Source organism: Furipterus horrens, unplaced genomic scaffold, assembly GCF_987537825.1.
Source record: "Furipterus horrens unplaced genomic scaffold, mFurHor1.1.pri manual_scaffold_5, whole genome shotgun sequence".
Lineage (NCBI taxonomy): Eukaryota > Metazoa > Chordata > Mammalia > Chiroptera > Furipteridae > Furipterus > Furipterus horrens.
Genome location: NW_028327175.1, coordinates 65,313,702 through 65,337,937, shown reverse-complemented (window position 1 = coordinate 65,337,937; position 24,236 = coordinate 65,313,702). Strand labels below are relative to the sequence as shown.

Here is a 24,236-nt window from a genome sequence, read left to right as displayed (position 1 = left end):
AATCTAAAAAGCAAACTAAGCAAACAAGAAGGCCAGAGACAGAATCATAGATATGGAAAGCGTTTTGATGGTTGCCAGATGGGAGGGGGTTATGGAGAAATGGGTGAAGAGGTGAGTGGGTTAAGTACAAATAGGTAGTTATAGAATAGCAATGGGGATGTAAAGTACAGTATAGGAAATGGAGTACCCAAAAAACTTATACACATGACCAATGGACATGAACAATTGTGTGGGGACTGCCTAAGGAAGTGAGGAGGGCTGGAGGAGGAGGGCAAAGGGGGAAAAGTTGGGAGAACTATAATAGCATAATCAAAATATAATTAAAAATATTAAAAATTATAAATTTTTCTTTTACCTTAATATTGTAAATAATAATTGCATTAAATTTTTATATAATATTTAGAATCACATTACTGTAAACTTAACTCCATAAGTAGGAACATGCCTCATAATACAAATATGTTATTTGGGACATTTGTCACAACATTGCATGCTTCCATTTTTTAAAAGTAACCACTTGAAATAAAGGAATTAAAAAAAAAAAACCTACTTACTGTAACTTTGCTGTTTGTAGAAGAAGCTTGGCCTTCATTAGAAAGAAAAATATATATGTTCACACAGTTTTCCAAGAGTTTGGTATCATATAAAGTGATATCAGGAGGAGGGATTACACAGATTTTTAAGATAAAATTTTTGTTGGTTGAGAGCTTCCACTGTCTCTGATAAGACAACAATTCCATGACAGTACAAAGTAGTATACTGCAGAGACTGGTCTCACCAATTTAGTACTAAGGAAATTCTAAGGACTATGGGTAAGTGAAAGGCCAGAGCCCGCGGGTTGGTGAGTTGCTTTGAGCAAGAGAGACTTGGTTGAATAGGAAGACTGGAAAAGAGAGCTTGCACAGAGGAAATCATGCAGAAATGCCGTAGTTGGGAAATGGGTGTTGTGCTGCAAGGGACCAAATTAAAGACGATTTTGAAAAATTTTTTAAAAGTTTAACTTGATGTATTAGGAAAAAGTGGTTATAGATTTTAAGCAATGATTTGATTTTAGAGGGCGAGGAGGGATAGAACTAAGGAAACTATCGATATTAGACAACGGATTGGAGGGGGTCTGGAAGAGGGTCTAAAAGTTTGCTTACCCAGTCAGCCTGAGAATTAAGGTTAAGACCATCTGGAATAGAGTCCTATTATATCATACTAGAGTTAGTATAGAGATATTTTACCACCTTGTTTTTACTTTAGAGATGAGAAAATACTTTTGGATATAAAATTGCATGCCCAGAGTCACAAAGAGTGAAAAAAGTTTGGGTGAGTGAGAGGAAAAGATGGAATTGATAGGTACCAGAAAAGTGAATGGTGGGAAAACCAGCATAGTCACATGGTTCGGAGCTTTGAGGTCTCTACAAAGTCACTAAGGTCTACACATTTAACTTGTCTCCCTGGTGCTGTGGTATAAGGGAGACAGTCCTCACAAACAGGTCCAGGTTTTGAGTCCTACCCTTCACAAAGGTCCCTGCCTTTTAAAAAACAAAGTAAGGTGGTTTGTTCTCTCCCCACCCTAAAATAATAAGCCTTTTTATCTTCTCACAGGCCCAAGAAAACCCATCTCTATAGATGAAAGCCCTGAGTAGAACACTTCCATTTTTTTATGGGGAGGTGGGACAGGAGCAGGATGTTACTGAGGGAGTAGTTCTTTTTCTTTGAGCTTAAGGCTACTGAGGTACCTTGAGAGGATCAGAAGAATACATTATCCTCTAATACATTATTTCTTCAGTTTTCAATTTGTTGGGGGAAAAAAATAGTTCTTCTTTCTATGCAGTTTCCTAGTCCTCCTTCTTTAAACAAATTTTGAAGAGAAATAATATTTCTTCTGCATCAGCAGGATGCATGCTAAGTGCAGTGCTCCGATGGTGACTGCATAGGAAGTAAAGTGGAAATTATAGTTTACAGTGTGAAATGGATGGGCATCGGGCTTTTATCTTAATGTAAGCATATCCGTCAATGTAGCCTGAATTGAATTAAGTGTGCACTAATGATGCAGTCTTTACAGGAAGCTTCATCTAAAATATATGGAGCTGTGAAATGACTGGCTTGCTTGAACTTAACATCTCCATCAATTATGTCAGGTTGAAGTGATTTGTTTATAACCAATAAACATTCTCCCTAGATTTGTTTTCATCTAATATTACTAATTTTTCAGTCTAAATTTTCCCTTTAATATGCTCATTATTGTTGCAAATAGTTAAACATTTCATTTCATACAACTCATACCCTCAGAAACATGACTTTAAAGGAGAAAAAAGGGAGCTCCAATCAGCTCCTATAAAATTGGATGTGTTGCCTCCCTTCTCAGCGTGCCCCTTAGAGAAGAACTCATCTTTTTCATTTGAGAAGGGGCTCAAAGACACAGCTCGAGTTTAGAGACTTCTTTTAGGACCAACCTGATCACTTTAGAGCCACGCCTTGTATAAAGCTTTTTCCTGAACACCAAACAAAATAGATTACTCTCCTGGACAGTAGGACCCAAGGGGGGGGGGGGGGCAGGAGAGGTTTGTGAGAAAACACAGAAAGGGGAGAGGAACCAATAATCAGATAACTTCTTATGGAAGATAAAATCTTGTAAAGGCCACCAGCGAAATCCACCCCAAAAATCAAAAAACATTTTCAACTGTCTTTTTTCAAAAGACATATTATGCTCAGTTTTCATCAAACACATATCTAATGACCCAAGGGTTTGGTATCATTATTTCCATTCTTGGAAATTTGAACATCCAAATTCTCCCACCTTTACATACTCTGAGTTTATCCTGAAAGTATTCACCTGTGAATTAACTAAGACTCCTGCAATGATATTTTTGGCCTGTGAAGTATGTTTTGCAGAATCACTTTTACTTCTCTTTGGAAAGCAAACACCATGACAGGCCTGGGTAATTGTTAACATAATGCAATCAAGATGACAGGTGCTCCTTCGAACCCCCTTCTCTATGTAGAAGACCCAGACAAGGGAGGAGTTTACTTGTGTTATGCTCTCTGATTAAGGGCATTGCCTCTGTCCTGGCAAAGGAAAAGGGCAGTTCACTCCTAGTTTTAACTTGGGGGATGAAAACTATTTCATAAAAACATTTAACATAATTTTATATAAAATGAGGAAATATACATTCTTTAATCTGTAGAAAGGGCAATAATCAATTTTCTAATTATTTGTTCATGTAGTTCAAGAGATTAGTACTTAGTGATTTTCTAACATAGTGAAATATCAATGAACAAATAATTGAGATTCAGTTCTTTTATGTTACCTGTGTTATTAAATTTGTTTAATCTAGTAATCTGAATTTGCCTTTCTAACTGATGCTCTATGAGAAAATAACGACTCAAACATCTCATTGGTCCCTTCTCAGCTGAGAGTAAACAAAGTTGATGCTAATGAGCCATCATTCCTCCTCCTATCTTTTCCTCTCTGACACTAAACATCATTACCTTGGAGGGTCAAGTTTCTTCATGGCCCATCTTCACTCTTTCACTCCTCACTGACTCTCTTTGCCAAGTCAGCCTTTAGGTCCTTCCAGTTCCCTTTACCCACCTCCCACTGGAATTTGGAAGGAGTTGCTCTCAGTCCTTTACCATTGATTTTGCAAACTATGCTCTCTGTATTTATTTACTTAACTGCATGGATCCAATTCTTTTCCATTTTATTTAATTTATCTTAAATTGTAAGTTTTTCAGAATCAAGGCATTAGCAAGTAAGGGAAGAAATTACTCCAGGGAAGACAATCTTCCTAAATCTCCATCAGCCTCCACTTTTCCCCTCAGTCACCTGGTTCCTTTAGAGATAAGTAGTTACAAACTGGCTCAGACTCAGTTAATGCAGGCATATTCTTCCGAGTCTGTAATCCTCGCGCTAAAATTTTTCAGGACTTGGAGTCTTAAACTTCACTGCATCCTCATCTACAGGCCTCTCCCCTGCTTCACTTACCCCAACCTCTTCTTCCAGGACAGAGCAGATTATCAAGTGGGAGGTAAGGCAGATGGTGGGTTTTCCTTCCTGTATTTCACTAATGATGATTCTTTGGTGCACTTATTATGTTTTCTAACATTCTGGATGTTATTTCAATTAGTGGTCCCTGCCTCCTTATCATTTTTGTCCCTGTAATATACTATTTAACAACAAAAATATTACTGGAATGATAAAAATGAATTTTCCTTACCAGAAAAATTATTGTTTCCATATACTTTTTGTCACATTGTGCATGAAATGGTGCAAAATACGAGGTCTATCTGTAAGGGTCCAGCCATCGCTAACATGACAAGAACAGTTTGCATGACATCGATGTAAATAAACTGGCAGCCAAGGAGAGTGGGTTGGAATGCGCATGTGTGAACATTGATGACTTCAGTGTACTAGTCAGTGGCGGTGGTAGACCCCATTAAGTGAGCATGTGTATTGTGTGGACACCATATTAAAAATGACGGAGCAAGTAAAGTAATGAATCTGCATCAAATTTTGCATTAAGCTTGAACATCCCTCTGCAGAACTTATTTGGACGATTCAGAAGGCCACAGCTATGGGCAATAGGTGATTGGCAACATCATCACAATGATGTGCCAGCTCATGCATCACATCTCATGTAGTGTTTTGATGAAACATCAAATCACCTAAGTGACTCAGCCCCTCTTCCAGCCCAGATTTGGTGCCCTTAGACTTCTGGTTTTTCCCAAACTAAAATCACCTTTGAAAGGTAAGAGATTTCAGACAGTCAAAGAGATTCAGGAAAATATGAGGGGGAAGCTGATGGCAATTGGGAGAACTGTGTGAGGTCCCAAGGTGCCTATTTTGAAGAGAGGACTGAGGCGTCATTGTCCTATGTACAATGCTTCTTGTAATTGTATCTTCTTCAATAAATGTCTCTATTTTTCATATTACATGGCTAGATACCTTCTGGAAAGACCTCATACACCACCCTGATTTCTCATCTTCTCAAAGAGTTCTGTATTCCCTGGAAGCCTGGTAAGTGTGCTGTTGCACTGAGCCTTCCTCTTTTACCATTAGATGATAACTTGATCACTGACTATGTCAGTTGGATGTCATTTCTCAGACTTCTGAGTAGAACTCTAACAGGATTTGTAAAAACATTTTGCTTTTGACTGTAAGTCATGTACCCTGTGTCAGTACTTTGATTTTGCTTTTTGAATATTTTTACAGATGGTTGAGGTTGACAGTAAGATCTAACATGTGAACTATATGTAGAACTGGTACTAAAATAGACATACTGCACAGAAATTTCTCAAGTCCTTCCCTCTTTATCAGCTGCTTTCTGCATCAAAGAGAATGGTGAGAAACTGCTGAGTTTTTAAACTAGACTGTCTCACAATTGCACCTTAAAGTGAGACATCTTTATGGGCAGACAAGGAAGAAAAATGGTTTCATAAAACTTCTGCTGAATGAAAGGGCCTAATGAGAAAAATGAAATTATACCAACTGGCTGTAATGTTGTATAATATACCTTTCTAGGATTCTTTTTTTCATTTTTAAGATATAACATTAAAGAACATGATATTTTTTATGAAATTATCTTTGCAAAGCTGATTTTGGGTTCTCTAACTTTCTTTTTTTAGAAAAATCTTGTGGCAGTTGAAGATTAGTTAACAAATTCTTGCCTTTTGTTTTTTAGCATTAGCAGTATCTTTGAATTCACCCTATCAATTTGTATGCATGGATATGAGGTTGACTCTGGGAATAGAAGTTATTTGTTTGAAGACAAATCCATCTTTTAGGAAATAAGTATATGACTTTCCAGAAAGCTAGAAAATGTTTGATAATATCTGTGTTCATTTGCAATATAGCCATGGAATCATAGGTGGTAGATATGAGAGAAAGAATCCAGCTCAACTCGCTAATTTTCTAGATACGAACTCTGAGCCCAGACAAGATGAGTAATTTTTTTTTAGTTACACAGATAACAAAAATAAAATCCTTGATCTTACTAATCCCAAATTTAGTGTTTCATCCACCACACTACACAACCAAAATATTATATGGACTACTGGAATTAAACTTAAGCCATAAAAAGTCAATTTATTGATTGAAATCACAGCATCAATCATTTATAATTTTTATTTTTATATTATCAGTCTCAGTCCTTTGAGAATTCCATATTTTTTGTGTTTCCCTAAAGGGTACCTAAGTATCTCGGTTTCTGAATCAATATCACACTGAAAGTACTTACATCCATTTATACTTTATGTCCAATCAATATATAACTGTTTATTTTGTCTACAAACTGTCCAATTTCTCTTTTAAATGATAAACTGGATGGCAAGGATACTTCCTATTTAGTACAGCCTATGTAAAGTATCCTGTGGGACCCTAAATAAAGTCCTTAATGTGAAGTGCTACTTCTTTCAAGTTCTATTTTATAATAATATATTTGCACCCTGAGATGGCCTCATGCCTCTTATGTGTGGCATATACTGGCTGTGGGCATTTGCTAAATGATAGTCATTATAATAAGAATTATTATTACAGCCCCATTCCTTCTGTTCCCTTTTATTAAACCCATCGTCCTACAAACTAGATGAAGAAGCTGATCACATGGAAAACATTTTTATTTTTATATAGTCTTCAAAGGACTGGTTTTAGTTAATCATATAATACAGCATAATTACAGAATCTGAAAATTGGAAAGAATATTGGAAAGCAACCTCTTGTGCCTACTCTGGTAAAATATTTTCAATAAAAGTAAAGAAGTCCTCAATAAGTCTTCAACAACTAACACAGGTTACAGCCATTAAAATTAGCCCTTTTATACCTGGTACAAATTCTTATTACTGCAGTGGCATCCCATGCCTTATATTTATGTTTCTTATGGAAAGATTAATGTTGTGGGTAGTGTATATAGAAAAAAGAATCTGTTTTCTTAAGATCTTTTAATAACTACCTATATTCTTTTGAAAAATATTCTTTTGCTTCTCCGGCAGGTTTTAAAAGAAATAATTATCATGAAATAAAAGGGAGTGAATGATATCAGAATTAATTAAAGTCCATCTTGGGTATGATTTGCCTTGAAGTATAAAGAGGGAAACAAATGTTCCCAGGCAAGCCTAAAGTCAGTCCATGAGGTTCTACTTGTCGCTGCTCCTCCGTGACTATAATTGGGCGGTGGTAGGGAAGGGGGTGAAATTAAAAACTTGGCTTCCAAAGAGATGCTCCTGAATTCAAATAGAGGCATAATCGGGTGTCTGGCTACATTCACAATCTTTATAGCATTTCTTTACCAAAGAAGAATTTAGATTATACTGATTTCAAACTGTAAGTCTTGAGCTGGAAATTCCTTTGTTACTAAGAAAATTCCCTTGATCCTATATACCTGGGAAAAGCACATTTGAAGCTAGGGGACCAAAAGAAATATCCAAGTCTGAAAGCTGCATGCCATTCAGGCAAAATCTGGTTGGAGAAGAAAGCAGTTCCCACGATGAGGGAGCTTCCCCGGCTAGCCTGTAGGTGGGTGTGTTTAACAGAAGGAAGCAATGGAAACCTGCCTGTCAGCCAGCCTTTAGAGCTAATTAGCTGAGCACACAACAAAGATAAGTGAGCCTGGGAGGAGGGCCCCCTGAGGGGTCTTTAGATTCTGGGAAATGTCTGATTGGCAGATGTTAAAAGGGATTCTTTGGTAATCCTGAGCATCAATGAGCTGCACAAATTCAGTCCAGGACTGCGAGAATTCAGGCATGAGGACACTGTGCAGCAGGCTCTCACAGGCAGACCCGAGATGGACAGAACCTTGGAATCCCTGAGACACATCATTGCCCAAGTCTTGCCTCACAGAGACCCGGCTCTAGTCTTCAAAGATTGTAAGTACTGAAGGGGGAAAAGGGTGTTGTTTTTTTTTTTTACTTTTTAAGAAAATAGTCCTAAACATCTAGTCACATCCTATTTAAGTATGATTTCTTCTAAATCTCTGCAGTCGTGTGCTGTGTTCTAAGTGATATTTAACTTGTTCCTGACTTCAGTGAGGAGAATGATTCCATTTCATTTTACCTACGGGTATTAGCTGCCGGGCTATTTTGTCAGTGATACATGTTGCTAAGTGTTTAGAAGTCTCACCTAAAATCTGAGACTTGTCTAAGACTTAATGGAGTTTTCCAGATGTTTTTTTAAAATAAAGCAAGGCTGATTGCTACTAAGATTAAAATAAAAAATACCTTGCATATGATAATAAAATATATATTTACTAACCTACTTAACCTTTCCTAATATATATTAGTTATGTTAAATCAAGTGATGTGTTTGTCCAAAAAAATTTTTGCGACAAAAGTTAATAAATCATCTCAGAGCTCTTAAATTTTGGCGACAAATTACAACACATTAGTTAAAAGACCCATAAAATTAGATATCTTCCCACCTCTATAACACCCTTCCCCTCCAAAAAAATCTAAACTGCTATGACAAAGTTATTTCAAAATCATTTTTTAATAATTATGAAAAATAATCCAATCAAGCTTCCCAAATCTGGCAATGCTATTAAACCATTTGTCTTGTAACTTCATTTCTGGAACCAATTTGATTTCCTGCTGCTGCAAAATAGACTATCTTCACGTTGTATCTTATCTACAGTGGGTTTCATATTACAAAGAGCTTCCGAAATAGAACTTTGCTATGGAACTGCCCAAAAGGTAAAATGCATGTGGATTTCTTTCTTTCTTTCTTTCTTTTTTTTTTTTTTTTTTTTACTTCAATAGGTTACAGCTTTCCTCTTTGTAAATCTCGTTATGTTTGTCTCCATCAAAACTTCAATGGTTTGGATTTTTCCTTTCTGATTGCTGAATAATGTTAGTTTCCAGATGTCCTTTTAGTTTATATTTCTCATATGTGTGATGAAGAAAAAGAAATGTCAGACCATTTTATTCTATAAATTTTCTTCTTAGAAATTAAATTATAACCAATCTGCTCTCTAAGGCATAAAATGAAAGCCTTTCTTTCTTTCTCCTCTCTCTTCCTTTCTTTTCTTTTCTTTCTTTCTTTCTCTTTCTTTCTTTCTTTCTTTCTTTCTTTCTTTCTTTCTTTCTTTCTTTCTTTCTTCTTTCTTTCTTTCTTTCTTTCTCTTTCCTCTCTCTCTGTCTTTTTCATTGTCTTCGTGTGTGTGTCAATAGCTATGTTAGAACTAATAAAATCACTCCCTACCCCAGCCTAGTCTTGAGTCTATTCAGGTTTGGTATGTTTCTTTAAGTGAAAAGGGAAGGAAAGAATGTCTGTCTCTTACAATAGCACTGAATTCACTAGTGAAGGGTAAAGAGCTCTTGACTTGCCCAGAGCTTTGGATAAATTGATAATACCAGGGGTCTTATGCTAAGGGTTTGGATAGTGGAAGCAGTAAAAAGAAATAAAGTTTTACTGAGTTCACCATGAATTTAAGAAATTTAATCTGAAATCATGGCCCACTTTTTAAGATTATTTAATCCCAGAATTTATTTATAGTTTAGCACAGAGAATAAAATAGAGGGGTTAAAAATAAAGCATATATTATGTTTTGTCATTCAGACCTTTGCAGGAATCATTTTATATGGAAAAACAAAGAAGTACCCTATTTTATATATTTCATTCATTAACATAACCTAAAATTGATCAGATAGCATTGCCTGCTCACCCTAGAATGGCCTCAACTCTGCAACTGTTTGCATGACTTAATAGGAATGAATATTAAACTGCCGATCCTCTCCCTTCAGGTGTTTCTAATTTGAAAAATGACTGAATGAAAGTAAGCCAAATGGCAAATTTCTGTATCAGGAGTTTTCATAACATCAAAACATCCAACCACTCACCATGCTCATGGAATAAATGGGACCAGGCTTACTTTCTGGGGTAGGACATCAAAAGCAGGCCTGGGGCTCTGCCATGCCTTGGCAGCCTAGCGTGCACGTGGCCAGAGTTTAGCACGTGGGCTCATTTTCTTTGGCACACCTATAAGTTGCTGCCACCACACTCCTGTTTCACACAGCCTATGAAAAGCTGCCATCTGCCAGGAATGGCAGGTTCTGAGCAGCCTCCTCTCCTCCTAGTCACTCCTGGTTCCCCTTCCCCCACCCTGGTCCAGTCTCTTCCTTCCGGTAGAAAAGAGCTAAGCACTTAAGCACATCGCCGCCAATTGCTTAAGAAAGATTCCTACCTTACTTCCATGCAAGATGAAGAGCCAATCCAAGAATTTTTAAAATCCAGCATAGTTAAACACTGTAAAAGTGTTTTTCTAAATTTCTCTTCTGTAAATGCAAAGGCAGTTTTTAAAAATTTTTTAGAAACACGTAATACAGGTGATATGTGATAATTTTATTACTTTGTTGTCCTCAGTTGGCTTTGATATTTAAAAAAACAAACAATAGTAAATTGAATTTTCTATTCAAGTTGTTGAGGAAAAGCACCCAGAGTTTTCTGGTCTTAGACCAGTGCACATGGGGATAGTTATATTCATTTAAAGAAATAAAATCTGAATTCATTTCTCAGCCAAGGAGGCCTTCCAAGTGGCATTTTGCAATCCATTAAATCTCTCATTTGTTTTAGACAAGGTGTTCATATGGCATTGTTGTGATTTTTTTTTTATTTTCTTTCTGGAAGGAAATGAATTTCATTAACAATTTTTTCCCTTTTCCTTATTTTACACCTCAAATGAAAAATAATGGAAAAATGTTTTAAATAAGGTGGGCTCTCAATTTGAAGTTTATTCATTTAAGCTGTCACTGGACTATTCTCCACTCCCCAAATGTCCCCCCCATTCTGTAACAAGTATCAGTAACGCTGGGAGTCTCCACACCAGCAGACAGAATCTCTTGGCGAAGAAATGAAGGTGTATCTCCCTGTTGCCTTCCACTCTTGGTTTTGTGCAACATCCAGTTTCTTTTTATGTGTCATGTGTCACAAGCAAAGATGAGCTATCCTTAAAGCAGCCCTTGTTGACCTTGCGAGAGTGTGTGTGTGTGAGCTATTTGTTTGCCACTGTTAGACAGTTTCTCACATGCTTTCTCAAAGGAAATCACCCCATGATTTCAAGGTGGCCGTGCTATCAGATCCTACTCTGAGAGCTAACTCTTCAAATGACAGGCACAAAATCCGCTTATCTGCCATCCTGGGGTTCTTCTTTCATTCATAGTAATGCTAGTATGTCAACAACTCATATGATGACAGGCATTAGGCTAGGAACATTTATTCTTTACAGCAAGACAGTAATATAGGTACTATTGTCGTTTATAGGTAAGGGAACTGAGGCTCATGGAGGTTAAGGTGACTTGCCCAAGGTCACACAGCTAGTAACTGATAGAGCCAGGATTCAAATTCTATCTTTGAACACCTCACTTTTAGCGACTGTCAGACATTGCTTCTCAGAGGTGTTAAATGACCACATCATAACAATACCTGTCAGGAAAACAGAGGGGAAATTAAAATGAACTCTTCTGGAAGTGTGAAGGGAACCCATTCAATAGGCACATCTGAACAGGAATGTGACAGAGAATGAGAGGAGAGGGAGAGCATTTCTGAGGAGAGAGAACAGCTAGTCTGAAGGCAGATCAGGCAATACAAGAACAATGCATTAGGGGAAGTGGAGACAAGGCTGGGAAGGCAGGTGGAGTCACCCTGAAGTGCAGGCAATAGGGAGCCATTGATCCTAGATTAGTTCTGGAAGTTTATGGCCATATGTTGAATTGAGGAAAAGATTATGTTGACATCTGTTGAAGTTACCCTTCCTGATACTAAGTTGGGAGACAATTGCAGCAAGAATCCTTTTACCCATTCAGACAAGACACAAGCTTTGTGAATGTAAACGTGTTTATAGGGAGAAACCACACGTACTAACTGAAGGCCAAAAATCAAGCCAAACTTTCCCAAACAGACTGTTAAAAAGCTACATGAGTTGTCATTAAAGCCATGAGAATGTGTTGGTTTCTAACGTTGACTTATAGACTTCACCAATATGTTCCCCCGAATTGTATAATGAAAAAGATGAGATGGAACCCTTGCTAAACACTGCACAATTACGAGAAAATTTCTCACAGTTCAAGGTGCATTAATTCATCCATTTGGGGAAATATATTTCTGCATGAAAGGTTTTATTTATATCAGGTAGGTGAATTCTTTAGAAGTACATTTTTACCCTTTGGAAATATTAGACCAGACTATAGAGCTAAAATGTGAATCTAGCTGTATGCAATGTGAAAGAGCAAAAATCCTCAAGAGAAAAGCATTTTCTCCCTTTCATGCTTTTTAGTGTAGTTATCTGAAATCTATAAATTTAATGGTACATTTATGGTTTTTGCTTTTCATACAATAGAATGGAGTAGGGTGTAAAGGATGAAAATATGTGTACATCAAAATCTCTATGCCCTGGCTGGTAAGGCTCAGTGGATTAAGCACAGGCCTGTGAACCAAAGGGTTGCTGGTTCGATTCCCAGTCAGGGCACATGCCTGGGTTGCAGGCCAGGTTCCCAGTTGGGGGTGCATGAGAGGCAACCACACATTGATGTTTCTCTTCCTCTCTTTCTCCCTCCCTTCCCCTCCCTCTAAAAATGGATAAATAAAAATTAGAAAAAAAAAAATCTCTACACATATTGCACTGCATCCCACTACATAAAGTATGCCTAAAAGAATATGTTTAAAAAAAAAACTCCCACTGCATACTAGCTCAGATGATTGCATCTTAATTACAATAATTTGAACTGTGGATGTCTGGTCTACTGAAGTGTATTCAAATGCTAATTTTGCTTTAAAAAATGTATGCTAAGAGATAATACAAACCGTTTTTATTTGAATTATACAAAGAGAAAAATGCAGATTTCAGTTTAGATATCACTGAGATAAGCATTCTTCTCCTTTTTTCAGTAAATATACATTTGGTGGAGTTTAAATACTGAATGGCTCAGCCTCAGAGGAACATTTTTCAAAATGGCAAAAAGCAAGTGGCTTCTTGAACATTTAATGGCCACATCTGTCCTAATACATTTATTTCTTAATATGTAAAGATTTAACAAATCAAAATAAAATGTGATTGACACTCATTCCGTGACCAAATCAGGTGCCTCTTCCTGGTCTGCTGTCTCTTCTCACGATAGGCTTTTTTTTTAACAGTTAAGATTTGTTAGCCTGAACTCAAATTTAACAACTTCTGAAACTCGTGTGTTAAGTTACAGCCCATAATAGGATACAGCTGCACAAGGGTGAGTTTCTAAGTTATGAATTTTCTGTTTAAATGATACGGTTTTACTGATTATGTGCCACAGATTGATTTAAGAAATGTAAGACAACTTTAGAAGCCTTTCATAAAAGAATCTTCTTTATTTAATGCATTTCATATTGAAGTTTTAACCCCAAAGACTCATTTCTTTACCTCCACATTCAAATGCTTGTATAAGTTGAGTCTGTCAAAGTAGTTAAAGCAATCTTATTTTAAAAGAAAAAGAAATAAAAAGAGTCTTATTGAAAGTTTAATATTGACAAAATGGGCGATTATTTCCCTCTCTGTAAGTTCTCTCTATTCTCTCTCTGGTGTCCGTGGAATGCTGTTTGAATTATGGTTTGGCTTTTTCTTTCCTGCTGCGATGATAATCAGTTGATCCCCATTTTGATCTCATCCTGTTAGACAGCTGTGGGAACCCATCCTTTAGTCACCACTCCTTTGGCACTCATGGCCTATACTAGGTAGTTTAGGTTTCTCTCACGTGGCTCTGCATCATGAGTTATAGCTTCACCGGTGTGTTTTTGCCCACACTTAAGTTGGAAATTCTAGGAGGGCAAAGCCAAAGCTTGCACATCTATGTAACCCCCAAAGCACCTCCCATGTGGCCTGGCACCTAGCAGGTGCACAATAGACCTATTTTGGTTGCTGATTGGTTGGCATCCTCTCTCGTAAAAGGTAGGAAGTTTTTTCCATTGTCAGGTATTCTTCATTATGATGAAATAAACTGTACCGAGACCTTCTAAATCATCATCCACTGACACCTTAATCACAGCCTAATTGCATGCAGGGTTAATTTGACAGTCAGATGAGACAGGAGGGACCATAGAGTAAGAACACAGCCACCTCAGGCGACTTTCCTGGAGCACTGAGTCAGGTGGGCAGGTGGTAGAACAGCCTGAGTCACCCCTACACCACATTGATACAGTGACATACATTCAATCCTTACATTGCCCCCCAGGATCTACCCCCAACTGTGAGTCACCCAAGGTCTTGTACCACACTCTTTTGAGCCTAACTATGTGCCTTGAACATAAACCTTTGTAAGAAAGCTGTGGCAGGGTTTTGAAGAGCTTCCTTATAATGGTGTTCTCAGGGACAATATGTTATACGTGTGTCCAAAGACCCATGGGCAAAGATTTGACTATTTTAAATACACGGAACTTGTCAGGAAAGCAATGGTTTTTTTTTGTTTGTTTGCTTGTTTGCTTTGCTTTGTTTGTTTGTTTTGATCCTTGGTTGGTCATCTAAAATCAACAGTCCTACAAAGTCTCTTAAATACAGTACATTGTCAGTGCCTGATGGAAAAGGTTTTTATTTTACGTGGCTTTTGTGATGGTATGACATCATCTTAGCTATGGTGCTCATGTAAACCACACATGGGGACTCAAGTGCGCTGCTGCTGTTTAATTCTGGTATACCTAATGACTTTATATATTTAATTTTTTTTTGTACAATAACTTCCTCTTGCTCCTTTATAGTGTCTCCCCTCTGACTTTAAAAAGAAAAATCGCCCTGTACTTCCAAAGATACAAAAATAAGTGTTATTTGAATTTCTTCCCCCAAAAGTTCAGCAACTTTAAACTCTAAAGATAAAAACCAGACCAAAAAGAAGGATACGCTTTTTGCATATTTTGGAGACTCTCCCAAGAGGCTAACTTTGTAGAACACCAGAAGGGTCATAATTCCCTTGGAAAACAGTGTTCAGGGTAGAGGATGGGGAAGAAGCCAGAAGAAAAGAAGCAAACAAGAGAGGAGGCACAACCAGCCTTCCCGCTGCTGCAGGCGTTAGGCACTGGCTCTGTACTGTTCCTCAAAGAACATTTTCCTGTTGGGAACAAGACGAGACTCCGAGCTGTCTCAGTCCTGCTGTGTGGCTATGGCGACCTTTGAAAGAGTGTCAGCACAAAAGAGAAAGGGGCCCCAGTTTCCAACATGCTGTGCCCAACATACCAGCCGTGTCAGCAAGATTCCATTGGTGTGGGCAAAACTTGGCAAAGCCTGGGATGGTTATAAATGATTAGACATTTATAACAATAGCTGGGCCTGTTGGTCAGTGTCCTGGAGTTCACCAAGCCAGGCACACAATGAAAAGGTACCCCATTTTGCGACCTACTTTGCATGAATGGCAAATTGCATCACATTTGAGCTTATCCCCAAATTATTTGGGGGTCCTTTTCTTTTCCAACAAAACTAAAAATTTACATTGGTAAAACAATTTTTACATAATTAAGTTGCAAGCATAGAAAATACTAATTAACTTTACTTTAAAATATCATCTGCTAAAATTAATTTAATTGAAGATTATATTAAAATATTACAGAACATAAATCCATCTGTTGGGAGGCAAAAAATCAATTTGAAAATATGTTAGTCATCTAGAAAGCCTCTTAATGATTTATCCTTAAATGGTAGCCTTTTCAATTTGTCTTTGATTGTTTTTGGCAAGGTACATTTTACCCAGCTTGAATTTTTCTTATGTAAGGCATAAAGAAATTGGTTCTTTTCTCCTGATAGATTTATAACATACTTTTATGATTTTTTTTTTTTGAAGACAAATGATTGTCTTTCATGCAGGGCTTACATTACGTGATTGAACTGAGCAATGAACTATAATATTTCTACTTTCCTAAAACATAAGTAGTCATTAAACATTAAATAAGTTAGATACTTTCTATAGATAGTTTTTGCTAAGAGCAGGTCTACTGCTTTTAACATCCATGAGAAAGTGAATAATTGGGATAAGCATTCATGTTTCCAGATTTTGAGACATGTACCATTTCATCCATTTATTTTCTGGCTCTTAGGAAGTTTTGATTTTACTCTGAACGATATCAAAAGAGTGTTCCCTTTTCTATCTTGAACTCTTCACATATTTTGGAAATAAATTGAATAGCACAATGTATATGATTAGAGAATTTTCAGACTTACAGACTATTTTTAGGATGTTTAATGATATGATTTTCAATCTAGGAATAGTCAGCTTCAAAGATGCAATATGCAAGCATATAAGCATGCCTTTCCACTTCTCCCTTCACCTTCTCTAACCACTATAGCTAACATTCTAGCGCTTCCTACTCCGAAGCTCTCTATTCTGAGCATTGTCCACTTCGCACCTTACAGCAACCCTGTGATGTAAGTACTGCATTTTACAGATGGACCTGGAGCAATTAGGTAGGCATCTTACAGTGGCAAGGACAGGAAACAAACCCAAGGCATTCTGGCTCCAGAGGCCATAATTTTAATGACCAAGTAAACTACCTGCCTATAGATAAGAGGTGGAGAGACAAGATGCAAATTGAATTCTACTGTGTTTGAACCGGTGCCTTATTTGAGGACTCTTCTATGATGTACTCTAATCCATGGGGCATATACAGCCTCTACATCTCAGAATTCCCATTTGAAAACAGAGATCACGCGTCCCTACCGGCATCTCCACTGTTTCCATCCCATGAAAATGAATAGCTTCATATTTTTAGGCTAAAAGCCCTCTGAGTGTTCAGTCATTGATTTCCTTCTCTGCAGGGACTCTGTGCTCTTTCCAGGCTGCAGAAGGAGCGCTCTCTTGCTTACTTCACCCCTTACCCACTTAGAGATTTTTTTGCCCAAGCTCCCCCTGGAGAAGCACGCTCCTTGGGAGAAACATGCTCCTTGGGCTAACCCAGATGCAGAAGAGCAACCGCACGTTCTCTCCAAGTGCCTTGGCCCATACTCTTCATGGAGGGAGCCACCGCCACAGGCAACAAGACACTGTAGCGAGGCGTCCCTCCTGGGTAAACCTGGGACACCAGGACAATGGGGTTGATTTTCAGTTATTAAAAGAACCTAAGCTTCCTTATCTGTCTCCTGTCATATCACACCCCCTTCCTAATGGCTCCCTTTCCTATTACTCTCTTATATAACTCCTCAGCTGAGGCATTATTATTTTTCTTATTGTTCTTACTGTTTTGTCAAATACCACCCTCTCTGCTTTGGAAGCACAATTTCTCTCCCTTCTTCCATCCTGGGGTACATCTCATTTCTCTAAGGTGGCTCAGTTTAGGCCCTCCTTCTATGAAGATTTTTCCTGATGTTTTTAGCCCACATTCATTTACTTTTCTAGTTCCATTGATTTAATTATTGTGCTATAATTTTCTAGGTTTTAAATATCATTTTAAAATTGTCTCTGTTCTACATTTGTAGCACTCTAATATTTCACTCACTAATTATATTATGAATATATTATTTTCGCAATCAAATTGTAAATCTTTATGGGCAGAGACCTGTTTTGAACTTCTCTTTCACTCCATACTGTGAATGTCAGTGCCAGAGTATGTTAACGATGGTGTTCTTTCCACTGGTACCACAAGCTACTTTCAAGTCTTTTCAACAGAGTGCTGCAGGCAGTCAATGTAAAGGAATTAGAGATGGCACTCCAAGACTAAAATTACTCATCATCCCCCATTCAGGGTTTTCATACTTATCCCGATGGTAAAGCCCCAGCTATCATGCAATGAGCAAATCATTTGTGTGCCCTGACCAGGCTTCATTTTTCTGCACATACTCCACCACCTGCAGCCGAGGAATGGCAGCCACCACCACGTCCAAGTTGTGTGGACACCATGGTTGTTCATACGTGAAACCTGCCACTCCAGAGGAAGTGTTGCCCTCTCCATGAATCATAGTGCCCTCAGTTGCCTTCTATACATTCGTTCAGTCGCACTCAAACTGTTCAGATATGTAGTTTCCTTGGGTTCCAAATGAATTAACAACTGTTTCTAGATTAACAGGCCTGTGCTGGATTCCGAGGGGCTATGGAGAAGAATGAACCAGAGTCCCTGCCCTCTAGAATCTCACCATCTACTGTGGGTTAAGTAACAGAAACTGTACTCTCTAAGATGAATTATCACAAGGTGATTTATTCCTCTGACAAGAAGGCAGGAAGTCCAGCCAAGTCTGACTCGATAAATTTAGCCTTTGCTGAAGCTGACTGAGGAGTTCTGCTAGAGTGAGTCAAAGTTTGAATGGTCAAGGTGTTATACATTGTTGGATGTGTTCACTGGTCAGCTATCTCCTGTGAATACCTCAGTGCTGAAATTTAGAATCAAAAGAAAGCTTAAGAAAAGGAAAAATGAAAACATTATTTACGAGAGTCTTGCTTGGGGATATAATTACCACCCTGAAAACTGTCACGTCCAAATTTCGAAACACAATGAAAAAGAAAATAGCCACACTGATGTCTATAAACCATGTAGCAAATTGTCTTGGTGTTGAGACACAAAATATTCAAAACTGCTAAAGAGATTTATCTTAGTCAGCCTGGGCTAATGTAACAAAATGCCATAGACGGAGTGGTTTAAACAACAGAAATTTATTTCTCACAGTTCTTGAGGCTAGGAACTTCAAAATTCTGAAAGATTTAGTTCTTAGTGAGAGCTCTGTTCTTGGCTTGCAGGTAGCTGCTTTCTTGCTGTGTGCTCACACAGCTGAAAGAGAAAGCTCTGGTGTCTTATTTTGTTCTTAGAAAGGCACTAACAGAAGTCAAAAAAGGACTGGATTTTATGCTATTATTCCTAGGATAAAGACATTTTCCTTTAGTGTCCATTGAGACAAAGTAAAAACTTCTCAAAAAGAAAAAAATCTTTACCAAACTTTGGGATAAATAATGCATGGGTAAAAAGATGTGTTCCAGTCTATGGTTTCTTGACCCTGAGGTCGAGGGCACCATCAGGCATACTTGACCTTGACTTTTTCTCATGCCCCTTTGCCCAGAAAGCCTGTGTCAAGCCCTTCTCAGTCTTTTGTCATTTCCTCTTGTTCCTTTTGTGGTCTCTCCTGTAGACATCTTTCCTTGAAAGAAGGGACTATATGCCTAGTTACAGCCTCCTCTGAGATAAACAGTCAGTGGATATTTATACCATTGCTTTAAACCAGAGCAAAGTGTTGCCTGAAGCCTGATCATCAGCATGCCTGTTCACATGCACATAGACTGTTCATTCAGTATGATAATTCCTAGCTGGAAACATGTCATATCACTTGTATGAAAAATATCAGCCTTCGCCTTATTTGACTTTGTAAAGAACAAATGTCAGAATGGCCCCTGGCCTGTGCGGCTCCATTGGTTGGGCATCGTCCCACAAAGTGAAAGGTTGCTGCTCTGATTCCAGGTCAGGGCACATGCTTGGGTTGCAGGTTCAATCCCCTGTCAGGGCACATGTGAGACACAACCAATCGATGTTTCTCTCTCACATTGATGTTTCTCTCCCTCTCTTTCTCCCTCCCTTCCCCTCTTTCAAATACGTACGTACGTATTTTTTTTAAAAAGAAAAAGTGGCCCCTGAGAAAATCTAAGTAAAGGAGTTCTTATGAAGAGCCTCCTATGTGTCCCTACCAACAAGTATATTTTCATACCTGTCATGACATTTAAATACTCAACTAACATTTATTATGCTCCTACTGTGTTCCAGACATTGGGGAAAAATGACATAACTTTTCTTCTGAAGAGCACTGTCTCTAGTAGAAATAGACATACATGAAAACTACCTAAATTTTATGACAATTAGGTAGTAGCTCAGAATGAATAAAGAGCATGGACTATATACTCAGACAGAACTAGACTGAAAGTCCCAGGTCTAAAATTTAGTAGCTATGTAATTGTATCCTGAGCATTTTTTTATTTCTTATCTATGAGTTGTGGATCATAAAATCTATTTCTAGGGGGCATTGTAAGGATTAAATAAGAAAATGCATAGTGCTTGGCATATAATAGGTACACAATAAGGAAGATGAGAATAGCAACTTCATCCTTCCAAACTTTACTGTGCATTAGACTGCCTGAGAATCTTGTTAAAAAGAAGGTTCTGGTCAGTAGGCCTGGGTGCAGCCAGAGATCCTGCAATTCTAACATGTGCCCCAGTGATAACCATGCTGTTTCTCAGAGAACTGCATTTTCTGTAGTAAGGATTTAGAGATTTTCTTGGCTTTGGTTTTATTTCTAAGCAGCTGATGCTGGAGGTGAATCTTTAAAATGAGTAGGTGCCATCAAGGAAGACAACAGGCAGTGGAAGGAAGGGCATTCCAAGAAGAGAATGGAAATATAAGTCTTTCCAGTAATATAAGAAGCCTGGGAGCATGCAGGGCCTGGAAGGTGACTTGAAGACAGAAATTTGGAATGAGAAAGAGTATCAAGACATAAGGTTTTTTCTGCCTTGCCAAGGAGTTATTTATCCTCTAGGTAATGAAGGACTCACAGAAAGATTTAAGAAGCTGTGAGTGATTTGATCAACTATGAGATTCAGAAAGGTTACCCAGGAAACAGCTGGAGGGTTGGATGGAAGATGATTGGAATCAGAAGGGTAGTGTGGTGTACTTGGTGAGATATGAGCCAATGCAGCGAAGGTAGATAAACTGAGAAGAAGTGGTGCCTATGGAAGGCATCAGGATATGGAACTGACAAATCTTGGGCATGTATTAGATATAGTAAAAGGAAATTAAGATTCCTGCCAGGTTTCTGATTTAGGTGACTGGGTAGATGATCATATCACTTTCTAAGTAATTTGGGAGAAAAAGAAGAGTTTATGGACAAGAAAATGAGCTGAGTTTGGGAATAGGTTGAATTTGTGTGATATCCAAATGAAAGTGTGTACTAACAAACTTGGAGTTAGAAGAGAATGTTTGGGAACAATCAGTGTATTTTATGGTAGGCAAAGTCATGGAGATAAGTTCTGTCATTGCAGGAGAATAGTACAGAGAAGCAAGAAAAAACAAGGACAAGATTCTCAAGCAAATCAACCTGAGGAGTGGGCAAAAGGAGACACACCCACACAGAGAGAAGAAATGATTAGCTATAGAGAAGTAGATCAGAAAGACTACTATTAGAAAAGCCTGGGGACATGAGAGTTTCCAGAAGAAACTAATCAGTTGTGTCAAATGCAATTAGAAGTCAACTAAATAAGGGCTGAAAATTAGGAATTGGTACTATTTGCCAGAGTAGTTTCAGTGGAATCGTGTAGAGGAAAGACAAATTGTATTAGGTTAAAAATGAATGGAAGATAAGGGAACAGAGACTGTAATGTAGAATATTCTTTCTAGCAACTTGGTTATAATGGAAAACTTTTAATAACTAGCAGCTAGAAATAGTCCCAATATTGTGTTTCATTAACTGATTCATTTATTCATTCATTTATCATCTTGAGCATCTTTATGGCAGCCAAGAAGGAGTGCATAGAGAGGAAACATCTAAACAATAGGTCAAGAAAATGACTACTATAACAATGCCCAGGAGAAACAACACAAATTCATTTGAAACTGAAGGGATTAAGGTAGAACTGGGCATTTGTGCAGATGAGTCACTCTAGATATAGGGTTGGCTATCACATGCTAAGTTGCCCAAGTTTCTCCTGTAACCTGGAGGCAGGATCATTGCTGAGCATTGAAGGTACAACTGCAGCTAGAGACTAAACTGTGTGGGGAGGCCTATCCTCAAGCTTGGATGGATTTCTTTAGCAGTACTTGACCCTCTGCTTGCATTTTCTGTGATATCGCCCATGAACCTTGTTGTTGCTACTTCAAAAAAAAAAAATAGAGAGGGACATGTTTTTCATAAATAGAGTATCCTCTGATATTACCGATCTTTGGAATTCAAATAGCAAGCTGGACTTTTTCCCTCTGCACTCCATTCATCTGGTTTTCTTGTCGTCAAGAGGAGATAGAAATAGGAAGATGGATTGTGTGTGTGCGTGGACATATGTTGCACTCCTTAGAGGTGATGACATACATAGGACCATCAAAGAAATATTCTAAGGTTGCAGAATAAAAAATATGAAATCTGCTACTTTTATTCATGCAGAAATTTTACTTAGTACATACCTTCAAATTCTTTAATCCACATAACTTAATGTGCAAAATTCTTATGTTCGTTTTACCCAAATAATCATGAGTCTTCAACTTCCTCCTATAGTTCTCAGCTGAACATCATTCAACAATGAATTCACTTAAAATAGCAGCTAATATGCTTTGTTGACTATCAGAGCAAGAAGCCACTGCTTGGTTTTAGGCTTCAATTTTCAAGACACCTCTACTGAATTCTGGAGGCCAAATGCAAGTAGAAATAAACATCAACCAGCTCAAGATTCTTGTTTTCTTGGAAATAGGTAGGAGGGAAGGGAGGACAAGAAGCAGAAATACAGTTTAGAAAATAAAAGTTCTAATTCTATTTTACATTATATTAACTGGTAGAAAATGTTATTTTAAATAATTTTGAATTAATGGAAAAGCTTGGTAATGACCAATCTCACTTTGACGACCTCAACATGTATTTTATTGGTTAATTCAATAATCCCTTTTGAGAGTCTTATATTTTCCCAGTTTCGTTACAAACCACTCTTAAAAACTGAACACTACATTGTATGTCAATAAAGCTGGGAAGAAAGAAGAAAAGAAAAGAACTAAACACTGCAGTTTTTAAATATGCACAGGATTTCAACTCCTTGGTGTCTTGATAATTTGCCTGAAGTGCATACACACTGTGAAGCTGATCAGTGACCTAGGGTTGAGGTAAAGGAGCAGGTTCTTTAGTAAACAGTTTAAAAGGGCGATGTGCAATGTTTTTGCTTCCAGGCCAAACTCTGTGGCTCTTCTGACTTCCTGAAAAATATCAATGCCCAGTATTTTGAAGCACATCCAGGAATGTATTCCAGAGAATGTCAAAGGGCATAGACACAATGTTATATAAAGAGTGCTTGAAAGTACAAAAATTATTTAATCTAGAACTTGAGAAAACATGAAAGGTATTTTTATTAGTATGTTTTCATATGCAAGTGAGAGTTAGCAGTTCAAACTGGTTTAAGAAAAAATCAAATGTGTTGGCTCAGGAGCTCAAACTCTGCCATCAGAACTTCGTCTTTCTTTCTCTGTCTCTCAGTCTACCCGTCACTTGTTGGTTTTCTTGTCAGCGTGTTTCCCCTTTGCTTGGGCAGCACCACACTTAGCTCCTATCTCTGGCACCCACCCCCACCCCCAGCAACGCTAGTGAAAAAGGAGAATCTAGTCTTCCAGCATGTCCAACAAAATTCCTGGACTTACTGGCTCTAGATGACTTGACTTTGGTCAGATTCCCACCCTCAGCCTTGAAGAAGACATGGTTGAAGGAAAGATAGTTCTTTAATAAAAACTTTTGTGCTATTTCTGTGAAAAGGGGAAGAAGGCTAATAAATGGCAGGCAGGCAAAAACAACAGATGCCCTACACTGCCCTCAAGTTATGTGGTAGGCTATTGTGTGGGTAAGGGGGTAAGCTTCTACAAGGCCCCAGAAATTAGAAGTGGACCATTTGCATGAACCTTCCAGGAAAGCAGATTTCTGCTCACTCCCAAAAAGAACCTTTTCACAGTCAGAACCATTAGCAGTTAAGATAGGCTGCCTCAAGATATGCCAAGTACCAGGTCCTCCCACGTGTGCAGGCACAGGCCAGATGGGCGTCTGTCAGTAGTGTTGATCAGGGAATTCCTGCATTAGGCAGAGCTTTGCCTGCATGACCTGAAAGTTCTACAATTCTATTATCCTTGTTAATTTCCACAATTCAATTTGCAGTACAGGATAAACAAATCAACCTAATTTGATCTGGAAATTCTGCAGGCTATCACAGGTCATTTAATCTAAAACATATGGCTATAGCCATTACTGTTTGCAGAAGTCATCTACCAGACGTGGTCCTTAACAAGGTCTCTGTGTTATTAGTTTCACTTATGGCTTTTTCCAGCCTCCTGCTTATTACACAATTGCCTCTCATTCTTAAGACTGGGGTAGAGAAAAGCCTCAAAGAGTTTTCATCTTTGTGCCTTTTTCCTCTTAAAGCTTATCATAGGTGAGTCACAATTAAAATTACATTGCTTACATCTTTATCTTTGAATTTGGCTTTTACTTTGCAGGTTTAAGAATCTATGAGAAATGAAAGCAGGAGCCATAAATAATTATAGGTCTGGACAAAGTTAATTCAGGCAAATTTTCAAAGAAGAAAGAGTGAGATTTTTTAATTTGATATTAAA

At 38.0% G+C, this 24,236-nt stretch overlaps 1 protein-coding gene across 1 annotated transcript in view; it reads left to right on the top strand.

Moving 5' to 3' along the window:
* The first annotated feature begins 7,578 nt into the window (after nt 1–7,578).
* LIX1 (limb and CNS expressed 1) overlaps nt 7,579–24,236 on the top strand; it is a 50,856-nt gene continuing 34,198 nt past the window's right edge. The window contains exon 1 of the mRNA XM_090279008.1: nt 7,579–7,851. Within this exon, the coding sequence (XP_090135134.1) occupies nt 7,770–7,851 (82 nt within the window). The 5' untranslated portion in view covers nt 7,579–7,769. The remainder of the gene's footprint in view (nt 7,852–24,236) is intronic.